The 27,804-nt window shown below is 43.9% G+C and overlaps 1 protein-coding gene across 1 annotated transcript in view; it reads right to left on the minus strand.

Moving 5' to 3' along the window:
- Nucleotides 1-10,682: 10,682 nt before the first annotated feature.
- LOC144806192 (uncharacterized) overlaps nt 10,683-27,804 on the minus strand; it is a 213,157-nt gene continuing 196,035 nt past the window's right edge. The window contains 1 exon segment of the mRNA XM_078672606.1: nt 10,683-17,493. Within this exon segment, the coding sequence (XP_078528732.1) occupies nt 15,276-17,493 (2,218 nt within the window). The 3' untranslated portion in view covers nt 10,683-15,275.

Genomic DNA, 27,804 nt, shown 5'->3' on the forward strand with positions numbered 1-27,804 from the left:
CCAATATTGTCATCTGGGGGAGATGGCTTTGTTGGGTATGCCTGGGGATCAGGGAGGTCTGGAGGGTCGACGGGTCGTCATAATCGTCCCAGTCGTCCTGTGGTACGTCTGTGTTGGTATCAGGGTCTGTAAACGGGTCATTGTTGCCTCCCCCATCCCCTAAATCATCATCGAACTGTGGTAATCGTGAGTTTGGTGGAAGTATAGGATAGGAGAGTGTGGAGGAGAGATAGGATGGTAGGAGGAACAGGAGAAGAGGGTTGTATAGGTTTAGTAGCACAGTTTTTTTTCTTAACAGGCACTGCAGGAATGCCTTGTGTATCCAGTTTCCTCTTCTTGTGTGGAACAGTAGACACATGTCCGGTTTTAGGGTCTATGTGGAGTGCTTTTTTATTTAGATCTATAGGATCCGGTAGAAAAAGTTCTTCCTCTTCGGTAGATGCTTTCGGTGACGATCTTTTCGGGTCCAAGCGAGGTTTGGTTTTCTGCTCCGGAGCCTTGGAAGATGTTTTTGGATCCTTCGGCTTCGATGTGGAGGCGGAAATCTTTTTCGGTTCCGAATGTGTTCGGATCAGATGACTTTTCTTTCGGCGCCGGGGTGGTCGATGCTGATTTCTTTCTGGGAGTAGGCTGTGCTCCAGACTTCGGTGCTGATGGAGCCTGTGGGACACTTACATGCGGCTTGCTCAGTCACGAGCTGCCTGAAGGCGTGTCCTTGGTCTTTGGAACCGAGACCGGGGGCGGGGCTTCTGAACATTGTTTTCGGTCTCGGCTGGGGCCAACAGGCGAAGTCTTGACCAGGGCATTCTTTTTTGCAAGTGGGGTTGGGGTTGCGGCAGTGGTACTCACTCGTTGATCTGGAGGGATGGGGTGGTCTGAGTCCGAGTCGTCTGCTTCGGACACGATTTCCAGTTCCTCAGAATCTTCCTCCGGGATATCGGGCCTTCATCAAAGATGTCCACCGGTACCAGAGCTGCTTGCTGCGCCATGATGTGTCGTCGGGCGCGGCGATCACGGATGGTATTTTTGGATCAAAAGGAGGCGCAGTCCTGGCAATTATTCTCGTTGTGCTCTGTCGAGAGACCCAGATTACAGACCTTGCGGTGGTCACTGTGTCACAGATGGCGATCTATGCACAGAGTGTGAATTCTGCAGCTCATATGCCTCGAACAGAGGGTTTCAGTTGCAGTAACTTGGTGCAGAACAAAGTGAAGAGTCGACATGGCACACATCCTTGTGTGCCATGCCCACAAGCCACTGCCCGGGCATACATCAGCACCCCTCTAGCTGGGTGCCCTATGCCAGTGGTGAGTGTACAGGTGCATGAGCCCTATATCCCTACAGTGCCCAAGTCTATTCCTGGGCATCGTAAGTGCAGTGCTGCCATTAAGAATATATGGTGCTGGGAGCTTGTCATTACGAACTCCACAGCACCATAATGGCTACACTGAAGACTGCGAAGTTTGATATCAAACTTCTCAGCACATTAAACCCACACTGATGCCAGTGTGGTATTTAATGTAAAATGTACAACAGAGGGCATCTTAGAGATGTCCCCTGAAACTCAACCAACTCCTAGGGACCTGACTGAGTGGCTGCTTAGGCTGCCATCACCAGACATGTTTCTGGACGCCTGGGTCGAGAGCTTGCTGCTCTCGGGGGCCTGAAACAATGCACATCCTGGGAAGAGGTGCCAAGCCTCCTCCCCAGGATAGGCAGGGTTCGCGAAGGGGAAGCTTCAAAGGCATGCCACATTTGTCAGACTCTCCAGACCATTTGCCGCTTTCAGCAATGGGTCCCCACTGGTTCTACCCCCCCACTTTGGGCGGGAGAACTGGCCGGAAAAACAAGTGCGGAAGAGAGGTGTGCCCACCTCTGCCAACTCCACCCCTAAGGTGGGGGAGGCGAGGTGAAGCACAACCATCTTGAGGATGGGGGGACCCAGCCAACCAGGGACAGGCTCCGGCCCCCCTCCCACTGAATTGTGACAGAATTGGGGGTGTACCCACCCCAGGGAAGGGACCCATTGGTCCCTGCCCTTTACCTACCTGTAACGCCCCTAAATTTAGTATTTATTGACAGCCTGAACCTTCCTTCCTCAGATCCAGCAACAAGAAAAGAAGATAAGAAGGACGAGAAGCCGTGCAGAGCTAAGAGGACGACGCCCACTGACTTGGCCCCAGCCCTACAGGCCTTTCTCCCCTTGAACCTGCTCCTGCGAAACCCCGGCCTTTCCAGCAGCCAGCACCCTCACAAACCCCAGAGGACCCGCCTGCCTTCATTTTCAAGACTGTTTCACCTGTGCCAGCCAGAAACGGAGAATCCATCCCACTCCACACCCGCCGAACCAGACCCGAGCTCTAGTGGAAAAACACCACAAGGAGGTCCCCCCGGCGATCCTGACCCGAGATCCGGCGACCCATGACTTGCCTCAAGCCTCCAGAAGACGTCTGTAGCCTCAAACCAGAGGACCCCCTACCGTGACCGGAGCGAGTAAGAAAATCCAGTGTCCAAAGGCACCCCTACATCTGACGCCCCACGGCCTTGTGTGCCCAATCCAGCGGTGCCTAACCAACCTTGAAGATCCCAACTTACCACTAGAAGTGGTGATCGCTCCTGGAAGATCCTCGCCCACAAGCCTGCAGTGTTTCTTTGTCCTGGAGAATCTCCATTGGACTCAACAGGGCACCCGACCTCAAAACAGCCCCTGCGCCCGGCCGCCCTAGTGCCGCTGAGGGTGCACCTTTGGTCCCGAACTTGCCCTGAGCTAAACCCTAGGAGCTTTGCTCCCACAATCCTGTGGCCTGCTTGCCAGCCGCCACCAAACAAAGCCCCCTATCCTCCATAGGATAACATTGGGCCTCACTCTGCAACCGGCCGTCCTAGTGCCATTGAGGGTGCAACAACAGTGCATCACTGACCCTGGGAGACCCCCTGAGCCTAACCCCAGAACCTTAACTCCCACAGTCAATTACTTACCTGAGAACCGTTAACCTGTTTTCCCTCCATAGGATAACATGAACACTTTTTCTCCAAAATGTTTCGAAGTGTGGAGTTTTGAAATCTAAAAATATTTTTTTAAATTGCACAAATCACCAAAACGTGTTTACTTACCTGTTTCAAGGGAATGTCCCAGTGCTGAATCTAGGTATCCAAAGCGATACAAAAGGGGATGATGGACGGAGCGTTTGAGCAAACCAAACACTCACCCCCAGTCAACTTGATCTGGGTGTAATCCATCACCATTCTTTAGCTCACTCCGCTACCCCAGTTCAGACACGGCCATATGCAAATCAGTCTGACCCTGTGCCTCATGGGAACAGTCCAGCCCGAACTGCCAAGCCATGTCTTCCCTGGACCGGAAACAAGTATCCTCGGACCGGTTTCATAACCCTCACCAGCCAAGCTATCTTGAATCAAGTGGCAAAGTGAGGGACTCACATCTGAGCACACCCTGCCAACTTAGGGCGAACAAAGCGATACAAAAGGGGATCATAGACGGAATCTAGGTATCCAGCACTGAGTTAGAAAAGTAACACGAAAAGTTTATTGTAGAAGCCCATTCATTTCAATGTACTGCTCCAAAAAGTTTCCAAGTGTGGAGTTTTGAAAACTGAAAATATTCTTTAAAAATCATGCGAATAACCAAAACTTAATTACTTAGCTGTTTCTAGGAAATGTACCAGTGCTGAATCTAGGTATCCAGCACTGAGTTAGAAAAGAAAAGCAAAAAGTTACTTACCTGCAATTTAGTGAAAAAGCCTATTCATTTCAATGTACTGTATTTGCTAAGTGTTGCATACTACTTCTCCCCTGTAAATCAAACAAAGTACAATTTCTACTGCCTACTTGAACTGCGTTCATACAAGTAAATGATTACCGCAAAGTATTTTTATGCTTACCTGTGCCAGGCTTGCTTGGTTCTAGAAATAAAACAACAGTATATTTTTTATACGAAAACAATTGGCCTAGAGTTCAGTTCCTGAGTGTGGGAATTCATTTGCTGACTGAGTGTGTACATCAAATGCTTAACACTGTCCTCTGATACTGCCTTACTGCTCGACCAACCTACCACTTTAGAGAGCAAGGTTCTACCTAACTTTAACCTCTGCCTACCTCTGGAGACCCTTGGACTCTATACACACTGTACCTCACTTTGGTGGAGTATACAGAGCCAGTTTCTTACAATACCTCACGGTATGTCTCTCTCAATTTATATGTGATGTTGTTGTCCAGTGGAAGGAGCAAGTTACTTCTGGTAAACTTTTGCAACACAGGAGTTACACACCCGGATGAGGGAAATATAACTCTGCTGGGGTCTGTACTTCGGCATAGCATCTTGAAAGGTCAGAGTTATCACTAATTTTTTTTAACAGGGGAATTTAACACTCATGTGTAGGGACATCATGCAAGGAGGAGTGGAAGCTATGGGCTGTGCACAACAAGCAGGCTTACACATGGAACATACTCCCAAGGGTGTTGAGCTTAACTCCATCTTGCTTGAATTTGATCTAACATCTGTAATAAATAAGCTGCCTCCGTGGAAAACAGACATTACTCCTATCTTTATTGGGAGAGGGTGTGAGGCCGTTATTGATTTCACCTTTGAATGTACCCCCTTTTACTCTCTGGTTGCAGATTTTTCTGTGCAGGCGAGTGAATGCAGTGACCACAACCCATTTGTGTCTCAACTGGCTGGACCCGAACACTCGGACACACCATGGTGGGCGGGGGCCTGGTGCCCCCCTTAAAGAGGTGGAAGCGGGAAGGAGCGTAAAATGGGGGTGTATTGTCCCAGAGCTACTCCACGAGTCCCTTTTAACTCAGTGTTGCAGCGAGTTTGCCACCTGTCTCGACGATGAGGCAAGTGCTCCGGACATCATGGGTGCATTTGGATCCATGTCTACTGTCAGAAGGAAGTTACTACGGCCCCGGGTGGGGGCTGTAAGCAACCAGTTCCACAATGGTTTGACTCGGCGTGCTCCCAGGCTTCCAGGAACCTGAGACAGGCCTTGGGTGTTAAGCCCAGAGACCGGGTGGCGGGCAAAGGACTACGAAGAGCATATAAGGCTGCTCTAGCAACTCGCGAGTCTGTCCTGAAGGAGGAGGCCTGGATCGATTTAGTGGAGGCTAGTACACTGCGTAATAGCTCAAAGTTCTGGGGCATTATTAACAGCCCATTTCTATCTGGAAATAATGCTCATTACTAGAATTACTAGATGCCCATGTCACAGAGGATGATTGGGTACATAATATCGAGGGTATCTTCCAGTCGGATACCCCTCCAATTGAGGGGCAGGAAAGGGTGGAAGGCAAGTCAGAACTTATTTTCACCATGAAAGAGGTGAGAGGCGGTATTCTGGGTCTGTCTAAAAACAAGGCCCACGTGCCAGATGGAATCCCGCCAGATCTCTACATCGCCCACATGGAAACCTGGGTGCCTGGCCTCACAGCTGTTATCAATGCTGCAGTCCAGGTTGGCCGCTCAGATTCTTGGGCTTTATATAGTCCGGGCATTTAAAAATTGAGATCGGTACAGTACCTATTGTTTTAGGCTCATTTCTCTGTGGTGAAGGTGGTGGGCCACATGGTACTTGACACACTTGTATCATGGGTTGATGAAAACAACTTTTTATCCGATATCCAAAACGGCTTTCACCCAGGTCGTTCCACATTGTTTAAACCTGTACATGGTTCTGAACAAATACACTGTGGCTCGTTCCAGCCCCATATACCTAGCCTTCATGGACCTGTCCCCAGCATTCAACTGTGTCAATAGGTCCAAGCTGTGGCAGTTGATGTCCTCCATTGGCATTGACAGTAACATCATTTTATTTCTGAGGGATCTTCACCGTGATTCAACCACGGTTGTCCGCTATTCAAAGGACCTGAAAGTGTCCAGTCAGCTTGACATCAAGAGAGGAATGTGTCATGGGTGCATTGTAGCACCCGTTCTTTTTAACCTATATATTAATTCCTTAGCCAAGGCCCTATTGGCCACAAATGCGGATTGTCCCCAGGTAGGCAAGCGAAGCCTACCAGTCCTTCTATACGCGGATGACGCAGTCCTCTTGGCGAGGACAGATAATGGCCTACAACTTCTCGTGAAGCTAAACAGTTCACTTTTAAACTCGGACTTTTGTCAATACCGAAGACCAATGTTTTTTCCTATTTTGGAGTAGTGTTTGACGATTCCTTGAGTTGGTGCCCTTTGCTTACTTGGAAGAAAGGGGACCTAGTGAAAGCTTTTGCAGCTGTTTTTAACTTTGCTAGCAGAGTGGGAGGGAAGCCAATAGGGCCTCTTTTGAAGATATATGAAGCTTATTATATCTCAAAGGTTAGTTATGGGAGTGAGATATGGGGCCACATTTGGGTAGGGGCAGTGCAAAGTGCTGAAAACTCTTTCCTGCGGTGGCCCTTTCTGTCCCACAAAGCACCCCATTTTATGTTGTGCACGAAGAGTTGGGATGCCTTTCCTCTCAGATGTACTGGCTTTCTGTCCCCTGGCGTTGTGGCTTAATATTCGGGCTAATTAAGAAAATACACTTAGCAAAGTCGTCCTACGGGAATGCCTTTCACTTGACCATGTCTCAAGCATCCGATGGCTCCAGTATATAAGAGTTGGCCTCTCCAGGGTACGTAGGAACTATTTGCTAACCCTGAGCGAATATGTGAGAGGGACCTTTCTCTGGTCAAAGAGTGTTTTTTAAAGAATGAGCTGCTGTGATAGAGAGGGAAATGAGCTGTGTAAGCCTAGTGTGCGTAAGTACATTGTGTTAAAAACTGCACCAACCACCTAACCTTATCTTCTAGGGCTTAAAAGCAGCCATGATCGTTTTCTATTGACCCGGTTTCGGCTCAACCTCTTCCATTACCTCTTGGCACACCCTTGTGGCTCCCAGAGAGGCCTGTGCCTCATGTCCTGTGGCTGCAATGGTGAGTCTCCTCAGGACATGATGCACTTTTTTAATGTTTTGTATTTTTTATGCTGTCGGAACTTATTTTCACCACGCAAGAGGTGAGTGCCGGTAGTCTGGGTCTATCTAAAAACAAGGCCCCCGTGCCAGATGGGATACCACCAGATCTCTACATCGCCCACTTAAAAACCTGGGTGCCTGTCCTCACAGCTGCTGAAAACAACACAGGGTCGTGACTCTGAACCAGCAAGGCTGAGCCTAAGAAACCTAAGAGAACAATACAAATGCCAATACTGGAACTATTTAGAATAATTTTAGAAAAGAACCTTAAGGATAAGACATAAGGATCGTATTCTTTGTTTACCACACTAGTTTATTGAATTCTTTAGCACTAGTGGATCAACATTAATTTTATATATATATTATTTTCATATGCATGTACAAAAAATGAAAAAGCACAATACTATTAACAACATATCATACAATGAAATTTTTACAATATTTACAACATATCCATCCATTCATTTTGGCCAAACACATTCATCCATCACCAATCATACCAAAGGAACAAAACAGTACTGATAAGGGTCTAGTGTCTAGAGAATATTTTTACATAAAAAAATGGAAAACAATGAGTGTAATCAGTGATTAATGTACTACACATTTCTAGATCAGTAAAGTCCTATTTAATAAATCCTGTTTATATACTGATTCCAAATATAGACACCAGGACTTAATGAAATAGGTCGACGCGTTTCGAAATCCTCAATGCGGATTTCTCCTCAGGACCAACACTCTAAAAAAATATAAGAAATAAAACAACTTGTTTGTCAATCTGTAACTTGGAAAATGTTTTATCATTTTATGTATGACTTTTATGGTTTTCTTTCATAAAACCGAATAAAGTTTGTTGATAATAATCACTAGGAGATTCATTTACAGGGTAGCATGGAATCACTCACAATAACTCCAGGAGTCACAGTCCACACAATGTACATGCGTTGTTCCCCCTACTCCAACCTTACATGTACCCCCAATCACCTGCCCAAAACTCTGCCTGCTGATGCCAATGTGGTACTCCGTCAACCCGCAGACAATATTTTTGGCCCCTTTGAAAGTGCCCCTACAATAAAAATGCTGCAGTTGTAAACACATATCAACTACCATTTGTTGTGTTTGAAACATTTTATTGAATAATAAAACCTAATAAACATAAGCTGATTATTAAAGCAAAACAGAACATCAGTTGTCATACACATAAGAGACGAAAGTTGTACATAAAAATCAACAAACTGTAACTTAGCACAATTAGGAACAGCACAATTCTTAATTTCGGGCAGTCATTAAAGTTCAACGATAGAAACGTTCATAAAGAACAGGAAAGGAAAGAAAGAAGGTGGGATACAGTGGTTTCATTAATGTAATGCTTGCTACATATAGAAAAACAAATACAAATTATTTTCCTTAAGCAATAAAGTCCTCACATTAAAATACTAAGAGAAATATATTGAACAATGAACATTTCATGTGTAATTAGAATTCAATTTGAATATTTTAACCTTCTCAGCATTATTTGACTCATGATTACAACCTGAATGCTTTCTGGAAAGGAACCACCTCATGGGGTTCAAAATTACATCTTTTCTAACAATAGGATTAAAATGATAAACTTGAATTTCAATTCGATATTTTGATTTAAGCCTTTTTAGAGATCAACAATTTTAAATATATACAAAATCCATACACTTTTGTAAAATTGTCACCTAAACTTGAATTCAATCCACCTTTTGATTAAACACTTCCCATTCCAGCAAGCATCACAGGACCACTTGTTGTTATCTTCCCAATTAGTGATCATGTTTCAGATGGCAACAACAATAAATATGTTTAGAATTTTACCTCCGAAAGCAAAAACATGCTATTTCTGAATCATGGTGCACAATAAAATGTAGGAACAGAAGGGCATCTTTAGGTATAGCATTCATTAAGGTTTGACCAGTCTTGAAACTAGAATTCCAAAACTTTTGAACATTTAACGTCATATTTTAAAAGAATTCACACAGACACAGCATGAGCTCCGTGAAAAATTGAAGATGAGTGAATTGTACTTAGAGAAAATGAGACAACATGTGCTGATTAGTAATCTATTGATGTGGTCAGGCAATTCTTGTGGATCTAATCTAATCAGATTTTAACTCCATAGTTTGTTCAATAAATTGACTTTGAAGGTCCATCTCTCAGATCAGTTCTTTTACAGTTTTAATTGCGATAACACTAAAAGAGATCAATGATAAATAGGTTTTAAAAGCTATGGGTGGAATAGATCCTTGGTCTAAATCTAGATTATTGTCTGCAATAGAAACCAGTACAAACAGATCAAATATAAAAGCATTGAAAATGTTTATTATAGTGGTTTAGAGTAAACACAGATAACACACATTGTTCCTGGAACTCAGAAAATGTATCGAAAGATTATGATTACAACTTATTTTATGTCCAGAGACCGGTTTAGATGCTTTCCTGTTTAAGTGACAACATTTGCCAAGATATTTAAGAAAACATTAAAGCTGGATGTCAGAAATTCTGTCTTTAAGTATTGTGTAAGAGTTATGTGTGATTGTTTTTATTTGATCTGAAGCAACACTAACACTAAATAGGTACATGCACAGATTATCATTCAACTAACATTATTAGCAAACTTAATTTGGAGGGAATTGAGAACAATTGACTCATGTACCAAGGGTTTTATTGTTCAAAAATCCACTTGTTCGGTAATTTACAGAGTTTGCAAATGCTAAACCGCTTTTTGAAATGTACTAATCCCATTTAACAATTAAGAATTTGGAAGGGGAATATTAATAGTGTCCCTTCTAAATACGTAAAACATCCTTAAGGTATGTATTAAGCTTTGAAACCATATGTGGGCTGAAAAACAGTAACAGGAGGTAGTAACCCAAGGGGACATTTGTGAATCTGAAAGTGAAATGGGGTGCATTAAAAATGCCTTTATTTAAAAGCCATCACAGACACAGTAGTGTGCTGACTCCACAAGCAACCAGTTTTACCAAATGGATTATTAATACATGAACCTCAGCATTTCCTATATATTGTTGAAATGTAGTCTCCAATGTTTTTGTCATGTGGTGTAAATATTTGTTTCTATTATTTTATTTCCCATTTCCATATTGTCATGAAATGTACCTATTCTTTTTGTCAAACATATTGAAATATCTTTGTCACAATTTTTGGGGCATTCTAAAAAGTGTTTTTACTCTCTAACTTAAAGCTTCCTAAGAAAAATATTGACGCGCAGTCCTGGTTTCTCCTAGATCATTTAGCTTTCTCACTAAACCAAGCACAATATTGCTTTGGGAGAGGTGGTTATTGTAGTTAAACGCACTGGAGTTAGTTTAGAAAAGACAAATATAGAATTTCCTTTATCTTTAGAAATAATACTTGCAAAAGTATATGTGCAATAATTTCAGATAATTTACTGATAAAGATATCAGATAAAGATCCCCTAATTTCTTATACCTTGTGGTATCAAAAATCTGCTTGAATTAACAGACTTCTCTTCTAGATAAATCCAGGTATGAGAAGGTATTAAATGCAATTATCAACTTTCCGTTATTTTAACACATTTTCTCAGTGCACAGAGTATTTTTCCTACATTGATCACAACATTTCAAGCAATGGTCTGTGCTTAAACGTACAATGAAGGGGTAAAAATGTATTTCCACCACAATCAAGAAACCAAAGGGTCTATGAGGATTACTGTTGTAAATGAAGACCTAGCTAAGATGAAATATCCCTTTAAAGGGAAGATTTCCCTCACCCACCATAGTTGGCATGCTTCCTCATTCAGAACCTCCTCCCACTGTTATACCTAGTTAAAGTACCGGGTACAGCCCCCTCACTGAGAGGGAGGAGTTCAGGCATGTTTTGTTATAGAGAATGGTATACACAATACCACAAAAATGAGCACAGGGTAGTGGGGGCAGCAGAGTGAAAGTTAATTAGAGGTCAACATGTTTCAGCCTATTAACCCTCCAAAGAGGTGTTTGCGGCTTTCTTCGGGACCTAATCAAAAGTGCTGCTGCTCATTGTACTCAATCAATAACAAGCATTGGCATAGCCAATAGGTCTCGCCTTTGGGACCTTATAAGTGTTTAGCCATGCAGAGCCATTAACAATGTGAAATAATTTCTCTTAAAAAGAAGACTATAAAATAACTAAGCTAGACGTGACTTTATAACTGGTTAATCAAATGTTTCTGGAGGTTTAGTATATATAAAGAACTCCTTTTTTCTATGGCGTGTCATATAAAATTGATGCTCTAAATTTTGGTAAGAGTACACAATGTCAAAAAATTCAATACTGCTTTTATATCAATTTACTTTTGAAAGCTTGAAGTGAAAGAGAATTCTAAATGTTATTTGCTTATGAGTAGGCGCTAATGACTATTTCCAGATGACAATGTAGTTAGCATTTTTTGTATAAGATGTGTTAAAAGTATGGGTAGGGAAAATGGCTATTTTGGCCAAAGGCTCCCCTTTCTTTATGCATGCTAGTTTTAATTTGTAAACAGAATCACCATTTTTTTATGTGGTACACTGTAATGTTAGATGAATCTGTTTTACCCTTTTGATAAGCAAGGGATGACAATGAACCGTGTTTTCATCCCTGGTTTTAAATGGATTCAGGTTGGAACAGACGAGGTGTTGGTTGACTTTACCTCAGAAAATGGTTGTTTCCCGCAAGCTGCTTTCATGCGACTTAAATCCCTTCAGTGGAAGAGGCGGCTGCGTGCCTGCAGATATGGTCAGTTCAGTACTTGGCTGTTTCGGTTCTCCAGTGGGGCTAGAATAGAAGCTGTTAAGGGCAGGGGCTTAGCTTCCCATTGGTGCAGCAGGTGCAGTGGCACCAGGTCCCAGACGCCTTAAAGGCCCACTGAACCCTGATAACTGCTGTTTGTCACAGTTCAAACAAAGGCCTGAGGGGCCCACAGAACAATGATTATTGCTGCTTTCCACAGTCCAAACAGAGGGCAGGTGTCACATTTCCTTTCTTGCCTAGGGGCCCAAGGCACACTGGCTAGGCCACTGGTTAAGGATGCATTGGGGAAGAGGTGGGGAGACAGGTGGATATTTAAACTGCTCGACAATGACTTCATGCCTGGGTATTAAAGTATTCATTTCAATTAAGGACTGAAGCAGGAATAGATCTCATAATATAGGGAGGCCTACTTACAAATGCAGCTCGATAAGCGGCTGCCTTTTAACATCTCACTTATCACCTCTCCTAATTTACAGTTTTATTTTAGATGCAGACTTAAATCGTGACCTTTGAATATGTTTATCTATCTTTAGGTTCCAAATGGCCCATCTTTTCCATATGCAAGTATCAGACAGGTCGGGAACACCCAATGGCGTTGAACTTCATAAAGCCACATTAATCACTGGTCTTGAAATGCAAATGGAAGCATTAGGCACGCAGAGGTGTATTCTACGTAATCTCATTATGTACCTTAGTATACAAGTAGTACCACATTCTTTGTATACCTGAATTAAATAGGCACACAAAATAGTGCTGTATTTAAAGGCCCAGTTCAGAATTACAGGGAAGGTGCACTGTCCCAGACTACACAACAGTGCAGTCTTCAGTGGGTGCTGTCATGTCACACAGGGGGAGTACACCAGATTATGCTGAAAAAAGCATGTGGTGCCCCAACATAGGTACCCTTGTAAACCACCAGTCTGCTTACAAAGTAAACCGTCTGGCAGCTATTAAACGAGGTGGCACGTTTCCCATGAAGGTGGTTGGGGTCTGTCACCATCCTGTCAGGTGGGGGTATAGAATCAGTGTGCCTCCTAACTGCTTGTTTGCCCTTTCGCCCGTGTCAATAATACAGTGCAGTCGCAAGACAAAAGGTTTTCCCACATTTGAATGTGGCCATGCCCAATACAAAGGAAAGCATGCCTGCTGAGAATCTCTCCGTGATCCTCACTACATAAAGGGCTATGTAAGTGTCTGCAGCCTCTTCTGTAGAATAAAAGCCAAAATGCCCATGGGACACAGAAAGAGGGTGCACTCTGATGCTTCATCATGTACGAAGCCTTTGTCGTTCGTCTGTACTAAGCTAGTGACAGAGTTAGTGGTGTGTTTATTGCCCTCTATGTCACTCTACTTCTAAGCACCTACTACAACTTGGACAGTGGTTACTGTCATCTGCTCACCTACATTATGCTTAATATAAATAGTGCAAAATGTCGGCGTTTGTGTCTGCCTACAATGTGGACCTGATACAAATAACAGTACCTACAAGGTGGATGTTACAATTCAACAAGAGTCTAAAATACTTCAGCACAACTGACTTTGCATCAATATTACGGGGCATCAGTCTTGATGGCAAGCCAACTTTGTATACATTATTATCAGAGACTATACTTGCCTCTTGGATACAACTTTACAACAGAATTTTATGAATTTTCGTACAGTTGTATTTATATAATAAAACAACCTACCCACAATAATTGATCTATCTACTCATCTTTTTGGGTTCTGGAGTAGCATGCTACTCGCTGAGGGGTAGCAAGCGCTATATAAATGAAAACTCTTCCCTCTTCTATCCCTCCACTCTCTTTTTCAACCCAACTAACAGACCAACATTTCCAGCTCTCAAATACATTTTATATTTCCCTACACTAATTTACCACTAATCATTTTTGGATCCTGGAGTAGCATGCTACTCGCCGAAAAAGCGCTTCAAATTGACCCTAACGCACTTCGCTGCTCGCAGAACTCCACGTTGAGCGGTTGACTTTTTTTTGACACTTTGCGGAGTTCTTCATTGAGGAACACCGCCTAGGCCTAATCTTATCATGAAAATCTAGATTTCAGTCATATGTTAAGAAACAAGTGTGAGTAGAAACCTTTTGGGTGGAGAAAATGTAAGACATTAATATTGTGAATTTTTTGTTAATTAGTTGATGTTTGCAAGTACGAACACTTCTCTGTGTCAAGTAAAGACCTTGAGAGTTTTGTAACTTTCAGATACTCAAATTGTGAATTTTGTTGCAATTAAAATATTTTCAAGGCCTGAAATTTCTTTGGATGTTGCATGCGGGCAGCCTAAGTTATCCTGCAAGAATTTCTTGATTAATCCTATTGCAACTACAATATGTGCTCTCTCATGTAAAGTCAGGTCGTTAAAAGCTTTTCTGCAACTCAAGATACGCCTTACTTTTCACCTCATGTGGATGCATTTCTCATGTTTAGTGAGATCTCCTTTCTGAGTATAACGTTTCTGGCTTTCCCCTCCTGTATAAGGCTTTAGTCCAGTGTGAATTCTCTCATGTGAAGTGACATTGTATTCGTGATTAAACCTTATCTGACATTCAGAACACACATAAGGCTTTTTTCTCCCGTGTGAGTTTGATCATGACAAGTGAGAAGTAATTTGTGACCAAAACTTACAAGAGTGGGATCTCTCATGAAGCATAACTCTGTCTTTCAGATTCAAGCTTTTATGGCATAAGGATTTTCTCCAGTGAGGAGTTTCTCATGGTGAGATAGCGTTTTTCTCTGCAGCTTTTCTGGCATTCAGAGCACTCATAAGGTTTTCATCAGTATGGAGTTGATTATGGTTAGTGAGGCTGTGCCTATCAAAAAATAGCAATTTCTGCCATTCACAGCATAGGTAATGTTTTTTTCCCTATGTGCGTCTGCTCATGTAGAGTGAGATTGCATTTAAAATTGATGCTTTTCTGGCACTTGGAGCACTGAGGTATTTTTGATGGTGTGTTTTCTTATGGTGCATGTAACCATCACTACCTCTGAATCTTTTCTGACATTTAGAGCACTGATAATGTTTTTCCTCCAGTGTGGATTCCCACATGTGCAGTGAGATCAAACTTACGGCTGAAACATTTTTGGCATTCTGAGCACTGATAAGGTTTTTCCCCAGTGTGGGTTCTTATATGGTGAGTGAGATTGATTTTTTCACTGAAACATTTGTGGCATTCAATGCACTGATAAGGGTTTTCCCCAGTGTGGGTTCTTGTATGCCGAGTGAGTATTCTTTTTTCACTGAAACATTTGTGACATTCAATGCACTGATAAGGTTTTTCCCCAGTGTGGGTTCTTGTATGTGTAGTGAGTATTCTTTTTTCACTGAAACATTTCTGGCATTCAGAGCACTGATAAGGTTTTTCCCCAGTGTGGATTCTTATGTGCCGTGTGAGACTACTTTTTATACTGAAACATTTCTGGCATTCAGAGCACTGATAAGGATGTACCGCAGAATGGGTTATTGAATTTTGAGGAAGACTTTGTTGGTTACAAAACCTTTCCTGGCATTCAGAGCACTGAAGTGTTTTCCCCAGTGTGGATTCTTATGTGCTGTGTGAGACTACTTTTTACACTGAAACATTTCTGGCATTCAGAGCACTGATAAGGTTTTTCCCCAGTGTGGGTTCTTATATGCACCGCGAGATGGCGTTTTGCATTGAAACATTTCTGGCATTCAGAGCACTGATAAGGTTGTTCCACAGAATGGGTCATTGCATGTTGAGAAAGACTTTGTTTGTTACAAAACCTTTTCTGGCATTCAGAGCACTGATAAGGTTTTTCCCCAGTGTGGATTCTTGTATGTTCAGTGAGTCTGATTTTTTCACTGAAACATTTCTGGCATTCAGAGCACTGAAAAGGTTTTTCCCCAGTGTGGATTCTTATGTGCCGTGTGAGACTACTTTTTATACTGAAACATTTCTGGCATTCAGAGCACTGATAAGGAGGTTCCACAGAATGGGTTATTGAATGTTGAGAAAGACTTTGTTGGTTACAAAACCTTTCCTGGCATTGAGAGCACTGATAAGGTTTTTCCCCAGAATGAGTCATTGCATGTTGAGAAAGACTTTGTTTGTTACAAAACCTTTTCTGGCATTCAGAGCACTGATAAGTGTTTTCCTCAGTGTGGATTCTTATGTGCTGTGTGAGACCACTTTTTACACTGAAACATTTCGGGCATTCAGAGCACTGATAAGGTTTTTCCCCAGTGTGGGTTCTTATATGCACCGTGAGATTGCGTTTTTCATTGAAACATTTCTGGCATTCAGAGCACTGATAAGGTTGTTCCACAAAATGGGTCACTGCATGATTAGAAAGACTTTGTTTGTTACAAAACCTTTTCTGGCATTCAGAGCACTGATATGGTTTTTCCCCAGTGTGGATTCTTGTATGTTTAGTGAGTCTGATTTTTACACTGAAACATTTCTGGCATTCAGAGCACTGAAAAGGTTTCTCCCCAGTGTGTGTTCTTATATGATGAGTGAGACTGTTTTTGTCAATGAAACATTTCTGGCATTCCGGGCACTGATAAGGTTTCTCTCCAGTGTGGGTTCTTCTATGCCGAGTGAGCTCGGCTTGGGTATTGAAACATTTCTGGCAATCCGTGCACTGATAAGGTTTTTCTCCAGTGTGGGTCCTTATATGTATAATAAGTCCTATTTTTTTACTGAAATATTTCTGACATTCAGAGCACTGGTAAGGTTTTTCCCCAGTGTGGGTTAATACATGTAGAGAAAGACTTTGTTTTTTACAAAACCTTTTCTGGCATTCAGAGCACTGATAAGGTTTTTCCCCAGTGTGGGTCCTTGTATGTACAGTAAGGTCTCTTTTTTTACTGAAATATTTCTGGCATTCAGAGCACTGATAAGGTTTTTCCCCTGTGTGGGTCCTTGTATGTACAGTAAGGTCTCTTTTTTCACTGAAATATTTCTGGCATTCAGAGCACTGGTAAGGTTTTTCCACAGAGTGGGTTATTACATGTCGAGAAAGACTTTGTTTGTTATAAAACCTTTCCTGGCATTCAGAGCACTGATAAGGTTTGTCCCCATTGTGGGTTTTTGCATGTCGAGAAAGACTTTCTTTGCTACCAAACCTTTCCTGGCATTCAGAGCACTGATAAGGTTTTTCCCCAGTGTGGATTCTTGTATGTACAGTGAGTTTGCCTTTGCAACTGAAACATTTATGGCATTCAGAGCACTGAAAAGGTTTATCCCCAGTGTGGGTTCTTGTATGCTTAGTGAGACTGGATTTTTGACTGAAACATTTCTGGCATTCAGAGCACTGGTAAGGTTTATCCCCAGTGTGGGTTCTTATATGCGTAGTGAGATTGTTTTTGTAAATGAAAGATTTCTGGCATTCAGAGCACTGGTAAGGTTTTTCGCCAGAGTGGGTTATTACATGTCGAGAAAGACGTTGTTTGTTATAAAACCTTTCCTGGCATTCAGAGCACTGATAAGGTTTTTCCCCAGTGTGGATTCTTATATGTTCAGTGAGATAAAATTTACTGCTGAAACTTTTTTGGCATTCAGAGCACTGATAAGGGTTTTCCACAGAGTGGGTTAATACATGTAGAGAAAGTTGCGGTTTGAAACTAAACCTTTTCTGGCATTCAGAGCACTGATAAGGTTTTTCCCCAGTGTGGATTCTCATATGCGTAGTGAGATTAGATTTACGGCTGAAACTTTTTTGGCATTCAGAGCACGGAGAGAGGATTTTCCCAGTGTGCATTCTCTCAAATTCAGTGAGATGAGATTTATGGCTGAATCTTTTTTGGCACAGGTAACTTTTTCCCCAACTTAGGTTATTTTGCTTTGATTGAGGCGGGTTTGAACACTGAAATTGTTCTCACAGCCCGTGTTTTTAAAATGTGTATTCCTAGAGTTAATATCTCTACATTTAGTTTTCTCTTGCTTATATGCCACGGTAAGAGTGAACCCGATTTTAGAGTCGGGCTTGTTTAGATAATGTTCAGCATTTATCTCTAAAAGATATTGTGTGTAATCTTCTTAACACTTGAATTGAGCAAAATATGTCTGGATGCAGCCCTGTAACACCGGTCGAAATGTTTGTAGCAGATAATAGTCTTTTGGTTATAGCCTCTCCGGCAGCAACTTATTTTGCAACTGAAGTTTTTCTCAAATCTATTTGTATAGGTTCTTAGCAATGCAGTGATAAGGTGTTAGTCTGATATTTAATGATTAAACTGAGAAGTACCTTTTTGCACTGGCGTAATGGCAGTAACTGAGAACATTACAACATTCACAGTAATATCGTGGCTCATCAGTCGCAGAACATCAGTTCCTTTTACCCGTTCTGTGTTTGGTGTAAGGGTAAGGATTGTAGTTCTGAAGACAAGGATTTATTTACATTAGCTAGCGCAACGGTGCTCATTTAATCCATTTTGATATTTAACAGTTTTAAATATCACTCCTGCACAACAGATAAGGTTGAGGCGATTTACATAGAATTACAGAACAGTACACAATAAAAAGGAAGCAATCTGAGATGGTCATGAACAACACAATAAAGTGGTGAATTTTTAACGTTTTCGCCAGAGTGAGCAGAGTGGGTCGAGGTAGTATATCCTGAGGCAGATAGTCTCAAACTTGCGTAACTGGTTAAAAACGGTTGTTGAACAAAGGTGATTTTCCAATCTTTTGTTTGTTAGCGTGTCAGGTTCGGAGTCTTCTTTCAGTGTCTTTTCTTTGATGGTTTGCAGAAGAAACCTTTTGTTATATCTTTCTTTTATGCAGTGTGTGCTTCCTCTCTGGAATTACATGATGCTTTAGATCATGCGTGCTTTAGATGAACGTTATTCTGACATGCTGAGGCAATTTGTCTTTCTGATAATATTTCAGATGAGGATGTTGTGATTGCTCTTTCTTGCACTATTTCCGATGCTGTGTGGACAAATATGCCTTTTTTCTGGGTTAATGAAATGCAAAATTAGAGACTTCACTTACAGGTATAGTACTTCCTCAGCTCCCACTTCCTCGCCACACCTAGATTTTGGAAATTGTTTAAACTTAGAATGCTGGATGTCCTTCAGTTTTTCAAAATAATCCTTATGGCACTGACTTCAGTTGGCTGGTGCTAAATCTTGCTTTCTTCGTCCGTAATTTCAATCACCTATAGTATTAAAATTAAATAGTTAATACATGTAAATATCCCCAAAAATAATTTACAAGCCATATCAAAGCAGAATTGCAAAATTTTGAAAGTGTTGAGCTGTTTTTCAGACAGAGCAGAGTGTAGAATGGTAGCCTGAGAGTACTTGGATCTAGGAGTGAGGATTTGTAGAATTTCCAACGTTTTATTAAGCTCAGAAAGGATACATGTACCCTATTGACTTGAAACATAGAATCCCAAAAGCAGACATTAAAGTCATATGGACTGGCACCAAAAAGATATTGAAAATAGAATACTATTAATTCATTTTTAATGTAGATTTCTAGGATGGGAATTTCCCCTCCACGGACAACAGGCGTTTCCCCCTGCCCTGAGTTACCACCTACTTGTATCTGGTAACCTGACTTTTGAGCTCTGGCCTCTGCCGCACGCAAATCTATTGTGTGTTGCGAGGACTATGCCTAGACCTATCCCTCAACTATGGTCCAGAGTATGAATCAAGGGCAATGAAATTAAGGAGTACTTTCATGTGTTCATTTTATTCCACCTGATTATCAGTCGTTAGGCTTTTCTGCACCTGGATTTAGAAAAACAGGACACAATTTTTTTCCAGACAAAAAAATTAGACTGACAAGACCCACAAGACTCGGTGCAGCAGAAGCAGCCAAGACTTATGCTGTTTTTTTACTACCTGGGGGAAACACACAATTCTTCCCTCTGTTAGAAATATCTTTCCCCTTCCCTCCCCTGCTTTGCCCATCTCCCCCCCAACCAACCACATGCATATATCTACCTCCTGCTTAAAACAAGTGGTAAATAAAAGCAGAAAAAACAGTATGAAATAGTGAATGGCATGTGGTTTGACAGGCAGAAGAATCTGTTCCTCGTGGCAACACTCCAGTAAATGGCGTCAAAACTGTAACTGCACGTTACTGGGATAAATCTACCACAAAACAATTACATGAGATTTTTCTACCACCGCAGTACTGTGCAACTTCTAACAAGGGACTATGAGAGGCCTTGGACCGGTCCTGTGACCTGGAGGGTCACACCAAGTGTGCCCTTATTTAAGGCAGAGGACTGTCATGGGTTTAACAGCTAGAGCGGTGGTGGCAATCCACCCTGTTGTAAGGATCAATATACTGATTAGATCTTTGCATCATGGTCAGTGGAGTGGCTTTCTACTGACACACCCATGTAATGCTCCATTTCTAAACCTGTGCCCAGACTTTGCGATAACATCAATTGCATGTTTAGGGTGTTGGTGTGCGTAGCATAAACGCAATGTGAGAGTGCGACAGAGTAAACACCATATCCTGTCTGCCAGTTGTGTATACAAGTGGGACCATCTATCCCTCATTTATACCAGAGTTCAAAGTCCTTTGTTACCAAGGAATAATGTGTTCTACAAAGTACGCAGGTGCCTGCTGTGCCACCAGGGATGGTGTCAGCCTGACAGTTTATCTAAGTTGAATGGACATCACCTGTAGGCTGAATTACTTAATGGAGAAGCTGTGTAACTGTCCTGAAGAGCCTAGAAGTCTGCCTAGAAGCCTGCCTGTCTGGTAAGAAAAGGAAGGGAGTTTCACTATCCAGCAGGAGGACAAGGCTGTCCTGGAAAAAGCAAGGTCCGACACATCCTCGTTATCTGTAGGGCGAGCCGGAAAGCCATCCAGCAAGACCAGCTAGTCTGAGGGATGCCAAGACTCTCCCAACAGTTCAAGGCAGAAAATAAAACTCTACGTCAACATGATTGTTGAGGCCCAGTAGGACGATTGTGTGCTGCCAACAGGCCCATTCAAGGTTGCATTTGCCAAATTCCTAACACAACAGAGTCTGAATCTACTGACTTCCTGGAGAGCCTGTGTTGGGCTTTTAGCTGCTGAATTTCTGACTACTCTGTGTCAGAGGTCCATGAGGGACTACAACTACTCCAGTGTCGAACACCCTGGCTGAGCTCACGCCTGTGGTCCAGCCGGCCACAATGTGGGCTCAATTGCTGATGGTCAGGCCTCCAGAGGTGCTGCACTTACAGACAGGCCAGGTGTGACTGCTATCTTGGGGCGATTCAAAAAGGGGGTGGTGATGGACAGAGTATCTGAATTAAGCAGAACACTCCTACCCAGTCAAAAGATCAGGGCTTGATCCATCACCGTTTGTTAGCTCACTGCACCATCCCAGTTCAGAACCTGGCTACATGCAAATTAGTCTAACCCTGGCCTAGTTCATCATGGGAACAGGGCAGACCAAACTACCAAGCCAATTCTTTACTGGAAAGGAAACAAGCTTCCGGGGACCGGTTTCTGGCATTGCAGCCGTGTTCGGCCCGGCTTGCTTGAATCCTGATGGTGCAGTGAGCAAGGGACTCATGTCTGAGCATATCCTTCCACACTTGTGGTGGCTAAAACGATTCAAAAAGGGGGTGGTGATGGACAGAGTATCTAAATTAAGCAGAACACTCCTACCCAGTCAAAAGATCAGGGCTTGATCCATCACCGTTTTTTAGCTCACTGCACCATCCCAGTTCAGAATCTGGCTACATGCAAAATAGTCTAACCCTGGCCCAGTGCATCATGGGAACAGGGCAGACCAAACTACCAAGCCAATTCTTTACTGGAAAGGAAACAAGCTTCCGGGGACCGGTTTCTGGCATTGCAGCCGTCTTCGGCCCGGCTTGCTTGAATCCTGATGGTGCAGTGAGCAAGGGACTCATGTCTGAGCATACCTTTCCACACTTGTGGTGGCTAAAACATTCAAAAAGGGGGTGGTGATGGACAGAGTATCTGAATTAAGCAGAACACTCCTACCCAGTCAAAAGATCAGGGCTTGATTCATCACCGTTTTTTAGCTCACTGCACCATCCCAGTTCAGAACCTGGCTACATGCAAATTAGTCTAACCCTGGCCCAGTGCATCATGGGAACAGGGCAGACCAAACTACCAAGCCAATTCTTTACTGGAAAGGAAACAAGCTTCCGGGGACCGGTTTCTGGCATTGCAGCCGTCTTCGGCCCGGCTTGCTTGAATCCTGATGGTGCAGTGAGCAAGGGACTCATGTCTGAGCATACCCTTCCACACTTGTGGTGGCTAAAACGATTCAAAAAGGGGTGGTGATGGACAGAGTATCTGAATTAAGCAGAACACTCCTACCCAGTCAAAAGATCAGGGCTTGATCCATCACCGTTTTTTAGCTCACTGCACCATCCCAGTTCAGAACCTGGCTACATGCAAATTAGTCTAACCCTGGCCCAGTGCATCATGGGAACAGGGCAGACCAAACTACCAAGATGCACTGGGCCAGGGACAGATCAAGCCCTGATCTTTTGACTGGGTAGGAGTGTTCTGCTTAATTCAGATACTCTGTCCATCACCACCCCCTTTTTGAATCGTTTTAGCCACCACAAGTGTGGAAGGGTATGCTCAGATGTGAGTCCCTTGCTCACTGCACCATCAGGATTCAAGCAAGCCGGGCCGAAGACGGTTGTAATGCCAGAAACTGGTCCCCGGAAGCTTGTTTCCTTTCCAGTAAAGAATTGGCTTGGTAGTGTGGTCTGCCCTGTTCCCATGATGCACTGGGCCAGGGACAGACTAATTTGCATATAGCCAGGTTCTGAACTGGGATGGTGCAGTGAGCTAAAAAACGGTGATGGATCAAGCCCTGATCTTTTGACTGGGTAGGAGTGTTCTGCTTAATTCAGATACTCTGTCCATCACCACCCCCTTTTTGAATCGTTTTAGCCACCACAAGTGTGGAAGGGTATGCTCAGATGTGAGTCCCTTGCTCACTGCACCATCAGGATTCAAGCACGCCGGGCCGAAGACGGCTGTAATGCCAGAAACCGGTCCCCGGAAGCTTGTTTCCTTTCCAGTAAAGAATTGGCTTGGTAGTTTGGTCTGCCCTGTTCCCATGATGCACTGGGCCAGGGACAGACTAATTTGCATATAGCCAGGTTCTGAACTGGGATGGTGCAGTGAGCTAAAAAACGGTGATGGATCAAGCTCTGATCTTTTGACTGGGTAGGAGTGTTCTGCTTAATTCAGATACTCTGTCCATCACCATCCCCTTTTTGAATCGTTTTAGCCACCACAAGTGTGGAAGGGTATGCTCAGATGTGAGTCCCTTGCCCACTGCACCATCAGGATTCAAGCAAGCCGGGCAGAAGACGGCTGTAATGCCAGAAACCGGTCCCCGGAAGCTTGTTTCCTTTCCAGTAAAGAATTGGCTTGGTAGTTTGGTCTGCCCTGTTCCCATGATGCACTGGGCCAGGGACAGACTAATTTGCATATAGCCAGGTTCTGAATTGGGATGGTGCAGTGAGCTAAAAAACGGTGATGGATCAAGCCCTGATCTTTTGACTGGGTAGGAGTGTTCTGCTTAATTCAGATACTCTGTCCATCACCACCCCCTTTTTGAATCGTTTTAGCCACCACAAGTGTGGAAGGGTATGCTCAGATTTAAGTCCCTTGCTCACTGCACCATCAGGATTCAAGCAAGCCGGGCCGAAGACGGCTGTAATGCCAGAAACCGGTCCCCGGAAGCTTGTTTCCTTTCCAGTAAAGAATTGGCTTGGTAGTTTGGTCTGCCCTGTTCCCATGATGCACTGGGCCAGGGACAGACTAATTTGCATATAGCCAGGTTCAGAACTGGGATGGTGCAGTGAGCTAAAAAACAGTGATGGATCAAGCCCTGATCTTTCGACTGGGTAGGAGTGTTCTGCTTAATTCAGATACTCTGTCCATCCCCACCCCCTTTTTGAATTGCTATCTTGGGGCGGCAGATCTTCAGGCAACTGCAAAGAAAAGACAGAGTGGGTGCCCTTCTGAATGCAGATCTACACCCAGGACCAAAGCGCTCCACAAAAGCCTGCTGGTGGGTCACTGCTCTCACGAGTGTTCGGTGTGCCATTTAAGTGCCGGGAAACAGGAAAGAGACCCAGACAAGAGTGACTCATCCTGTGGAAGGATAAGACGCTTACAACAGAGAATATACGAACTGCACCTATACTATATTCATGCTACTCCTAAATGCCCCTAGAGGGGAAGAGGGGATCAGAACCAGATGCACCTGTCTGTAGCACATGGTAGTCTTGAATGCCTGCACTATCTTTTCACCCAGACTGTTCATAAAGTTGATTTTAGAGCTGCTACGCACATAGCAGGGGGAATCTCAGACCATTCGCTGGTAGCGGTGCAACTCGATGGTCCGCTTGTGGACTTCATCCTACCCCCAAGGGTTGATCCGTGATATTTAAAAGACAAGACATTCAAAGCTCGTATGCGAGATAGAGCAGAATTCTATTTTAAGGAGAACGGGCGGCCTGTTGAATCAGTTTGCGTGCTGTAGGATGAATTCAAGGCAGTGATTTGAGGCCAGACACAAGCCTTGATTGGGAGAATGTCGAAGGAACGTAAATTGAAGTGCGAGGCTCAGGACAAGGAATGTGCTTTCCTGGAGGCTCGCTTGGCAAGTGGGGAATCAGTTTCTCTCCCATTACACCATCAACTGAAGCAACCCACATTAAGCGCACTAATGGAAACTAGCGTGCACTCATTCGCTGGCTACCCAGCATTGTCTCTATGATGTTGGTGATAAAGCCAATGAGTTGCTTGCATGGCTAGGGAGACGAGACAAAGAACGGAACTAGATCCTTGAGGTTATTGACAACGGGATGGAAATACTGGGAGAGACTTCCTGAAAGACCTGACCCTGCCAATGCTAACGAATGAGGACGGAGACGCAATAGACCAAGTAGACTAAATAAATAAGACAATAGGAACCTTGCAACAGGGCAAGCGATGGGCCTGATGAGCTCCCCTTAGAATTATATAAAAGAATGATGGATAAAGTCAGGGAGTACCTCCAGAGTAGGTTTCAGACTGCCTGAAAATATGGGTGTCTCCCAGAGGACCAAAGAACATCTAAGGCGGTGGTCATCCCAAAAAAGGACGAACCAGCAACTGAGTGGGGTTTTATAGACCTCTCTCCCCGCTTAATTTTGAGACTAAGGTCCTTGTGAACGCCCTGGCGATCTGCCTGCGGACAGTAATTGCACCAGTGGATCATCCTGATCAATCGGGCTTCATGCCACACCAGGGAACGCGCTTATACCTCCGACACCTTAATGGAGTATCACATGCAACAGGGGATTCCTTTGCTGAATCAGTGGCGCTGCTATCAAGCTCTTGTATGTGGCCCCTTTAGCGCGCATGCGCGGCAATAATACAGTCTCTCGAGTCTTTGCCGTCCGACAGGGATGCTCCTTGTCTCCTGTGCTCTTTCCACGTTTGGTTTCACCAGGACCTCTCATATGGGGTATTCCAGTTGATCAGGAGTGAGAATCTCCCTATACGTTGACGTTTTGCTATATGACACGTAGCCAGCCTTCTTGAGTGAACAAATCCTACAATTTTTTCGCATATTTGGAGATCATTTAGGATGTAGGATCAACTGGAAGAAGTCCTTAACATTCCTGCTGGTGGCAGGGACCCTGTGGCTGAACTCTAGGTGCACAGTTCGGGTGGCACTACATTGCTTTAAATATTTGGGCGTGTCTATTACAAGAGAGCACAGGCAGGAACATACTCCCGAAATTAGACCGTCTTCGCTGGGATCCCCCACACTTGCGGGTGCTCCCGCTCTCCTTACTGGGCCGGGTGGCCCTATTTAAAGTGATGACCCTCCAGGGTCTCCTGTACATTGTGCAGAAAATGTCCTTTAAGATCCCACCAGACATTTTTTTTCAAAAGGTAGACTGAGAACTTTGGCTCCTGTTGTGGGATGGTTGCACTTCGTGCTTAGTAAGGTGTAGAGGGGAGATTAAGGTGGACTGGCGGTCCGGAGCATTCTCAAGTGTTACTGGGCCACGCAGCTGGTGGCAGTCAACAACTGGGTTTTTGCGGACTGTAAGGATCCTGCTTACCGGGTAGATAGATTGGCCATGGGCAAGAGAGGTTACCCCACCCCGGTGCTGTATTGAAGAAAGTATGAGTGCACTCTATCTACTCATACCCAAACAGTAGTAAGGGTGTGGAGAGAGGCTACCAAGTGTTTAGGCTGAGAAGATAAGCTGACTGAAATTACTCCACTGTATGATGGTGATCTCTTAAGTGCAGTGGGAGGATTGCAGGGCTTAAAAAAATGGGGATTGATTAGCTTAGAGCGGCCAGGCGATGTGTGGGGGGGACAGGCACTTGTGTCCTTCACGATCCTTCAACAAAGGTATGAATTAGGTGACTAAAAACGGTTCTGACATTTGCAGGTGGGTCACGCTCTGCAAGGTCACATCTGGGAAGGGGGGAAGTTGCTTGATGCATCCCCACTGGAGGACCAGCTGCTAACTAATCCCCTGACCGAAAAAGCCATCTCAACCATCTATAGGAAGTTGATCTACAATTCTCTGGATCCCTGGGGGATGTTTCAGGCGGTCATTCACCAACTTTTATGTTTTTCAAAAACAAGCTTCCAAAGCTGGAGTTGGTTTTTAAAAACCAATAACTAATCGCCCTCACACCCTTGGAACTTTCTCCCTAATTAATTTAATCCCAGGAAGTGGGATTCATTTAAAAACAAATTCTCATCACGACTGCCAGATATTCCCTGGTGGTCCTGAATAAGAGAACAAGCATTTGCAATACGATAGGTCTCGCATTAATTAAGTTTGAGCTATTGGCATTGCTAAATATTTCAACACCAATTGCAACAAAAGTCTATAAATTGTAGGCCAAAAAAAGTTATTTATTTTTGTAGCAATGGTGGCATGCTGCACTTTAGATGAATATGTTTAAAAGTAAAGTGCGCCATACTGCGATTGCTACAATAGTTAATTGTGGATGCGTTAACAATTGATGTGTGCACGGACTGCTGGTGGAGTGTGTGTGCCTGTAGAAATTGTGCACTGATGGCTGGTGGTGTGGGTGCCTGGTGGAAGTGTGCACTTACGGCTGGTGGTGTGTGTGCCTGTTGGAAGTGTGCACTGACAGCTGGTGGTGTGTGTGAGCCTGGTGAAAGTGTGCACTGACGGCTGCTGGTGTGTGTGTGTGCCTGGTGAAAGCGTGCACTGATGGCTGGTGGTGTGTGTGTGCCTGGTGAAAGCGTGCACTGACTGCTGGTGGTATGTGTGTGCCTGGTGAAAGCGCGCACTGACGGCTGGTGGTATGTGTGTGCCTGGTGAAAGCGTGCACTGACGGCTGGTGGTATGTGTGTGCCTGGTGAAAGCGTGCACTGACGTCTGGTGGTGTGTGCCTGGTGGAAGTGTGCACTGACGGCTGGTGGTGTTTGTGCCCAGTGAAAGCGTGCACTGATGACTGATGGTGTCTGTGCCTAGTGGTTGTGTGTGTGTGTGTGTGTGTGGTTGTGGTTGTGTGTGTGGTTTTGTGTATGGTTGTGTGTGTGTGTGTGTGGGGTTGTGTGTGTGGTTGTGTGTGTGGTTGTGTTTGTTGTTGTGTTTGTTGTTGTGTGTGTGTGTGGGGTTATGTGTGTGGTTGTGTGTGTGGTCGTGTGTGTGTGGTTGTGTGTGTGGTTGTGTGTGTGTGTTGTGTGTGTGTGGTTGTGACTGTGATTAAGCTTGGATTTTCTATTTTCACGCTGCAGTTCAACTTGCCCAAAATCACACAGTGCAGAAGCAGAGACGCCGTGATTAAGCTCAGATTGTGTAGGAGGAAAGGGGAAGTGAGAGGAGGGAGAAAGCAAAGGGGAGGCGCTGAATAGGGAGAGAGAGAGCGAGGGAAGGGGTGAAAGTTGGCGAGCTGTGGCACAGCGAGGAGGATGCCGACAGGTGGTGAGCCCACAAATTAACACGGAGAGGCGAGGCAAGCAGAGTCTTGAGGCAGGCGCCTGCTCCGAGTCTCCAACATGTAAATCACACAAAAGCCACATCAAAGGGACAATCATTGCATCGGACAATTTGCAAAGT

The sequence above is a fragment of the Lissotriton helveticus genome, assembly GCF_964261635.1.
Source record: "Lissotriton helveticus chromosome 1_1 unlocalized genomic scaffold, aLisHel1.1 SUPER_1_unloc_52, whole genome shotgun sequence".
Classification (NCBI taxonomy): Eukaryota; Metazoa; Chordata; class Amphibia; order Caudata; family Salamandridae; genus Lissotriton; species Lissotriton helveticus.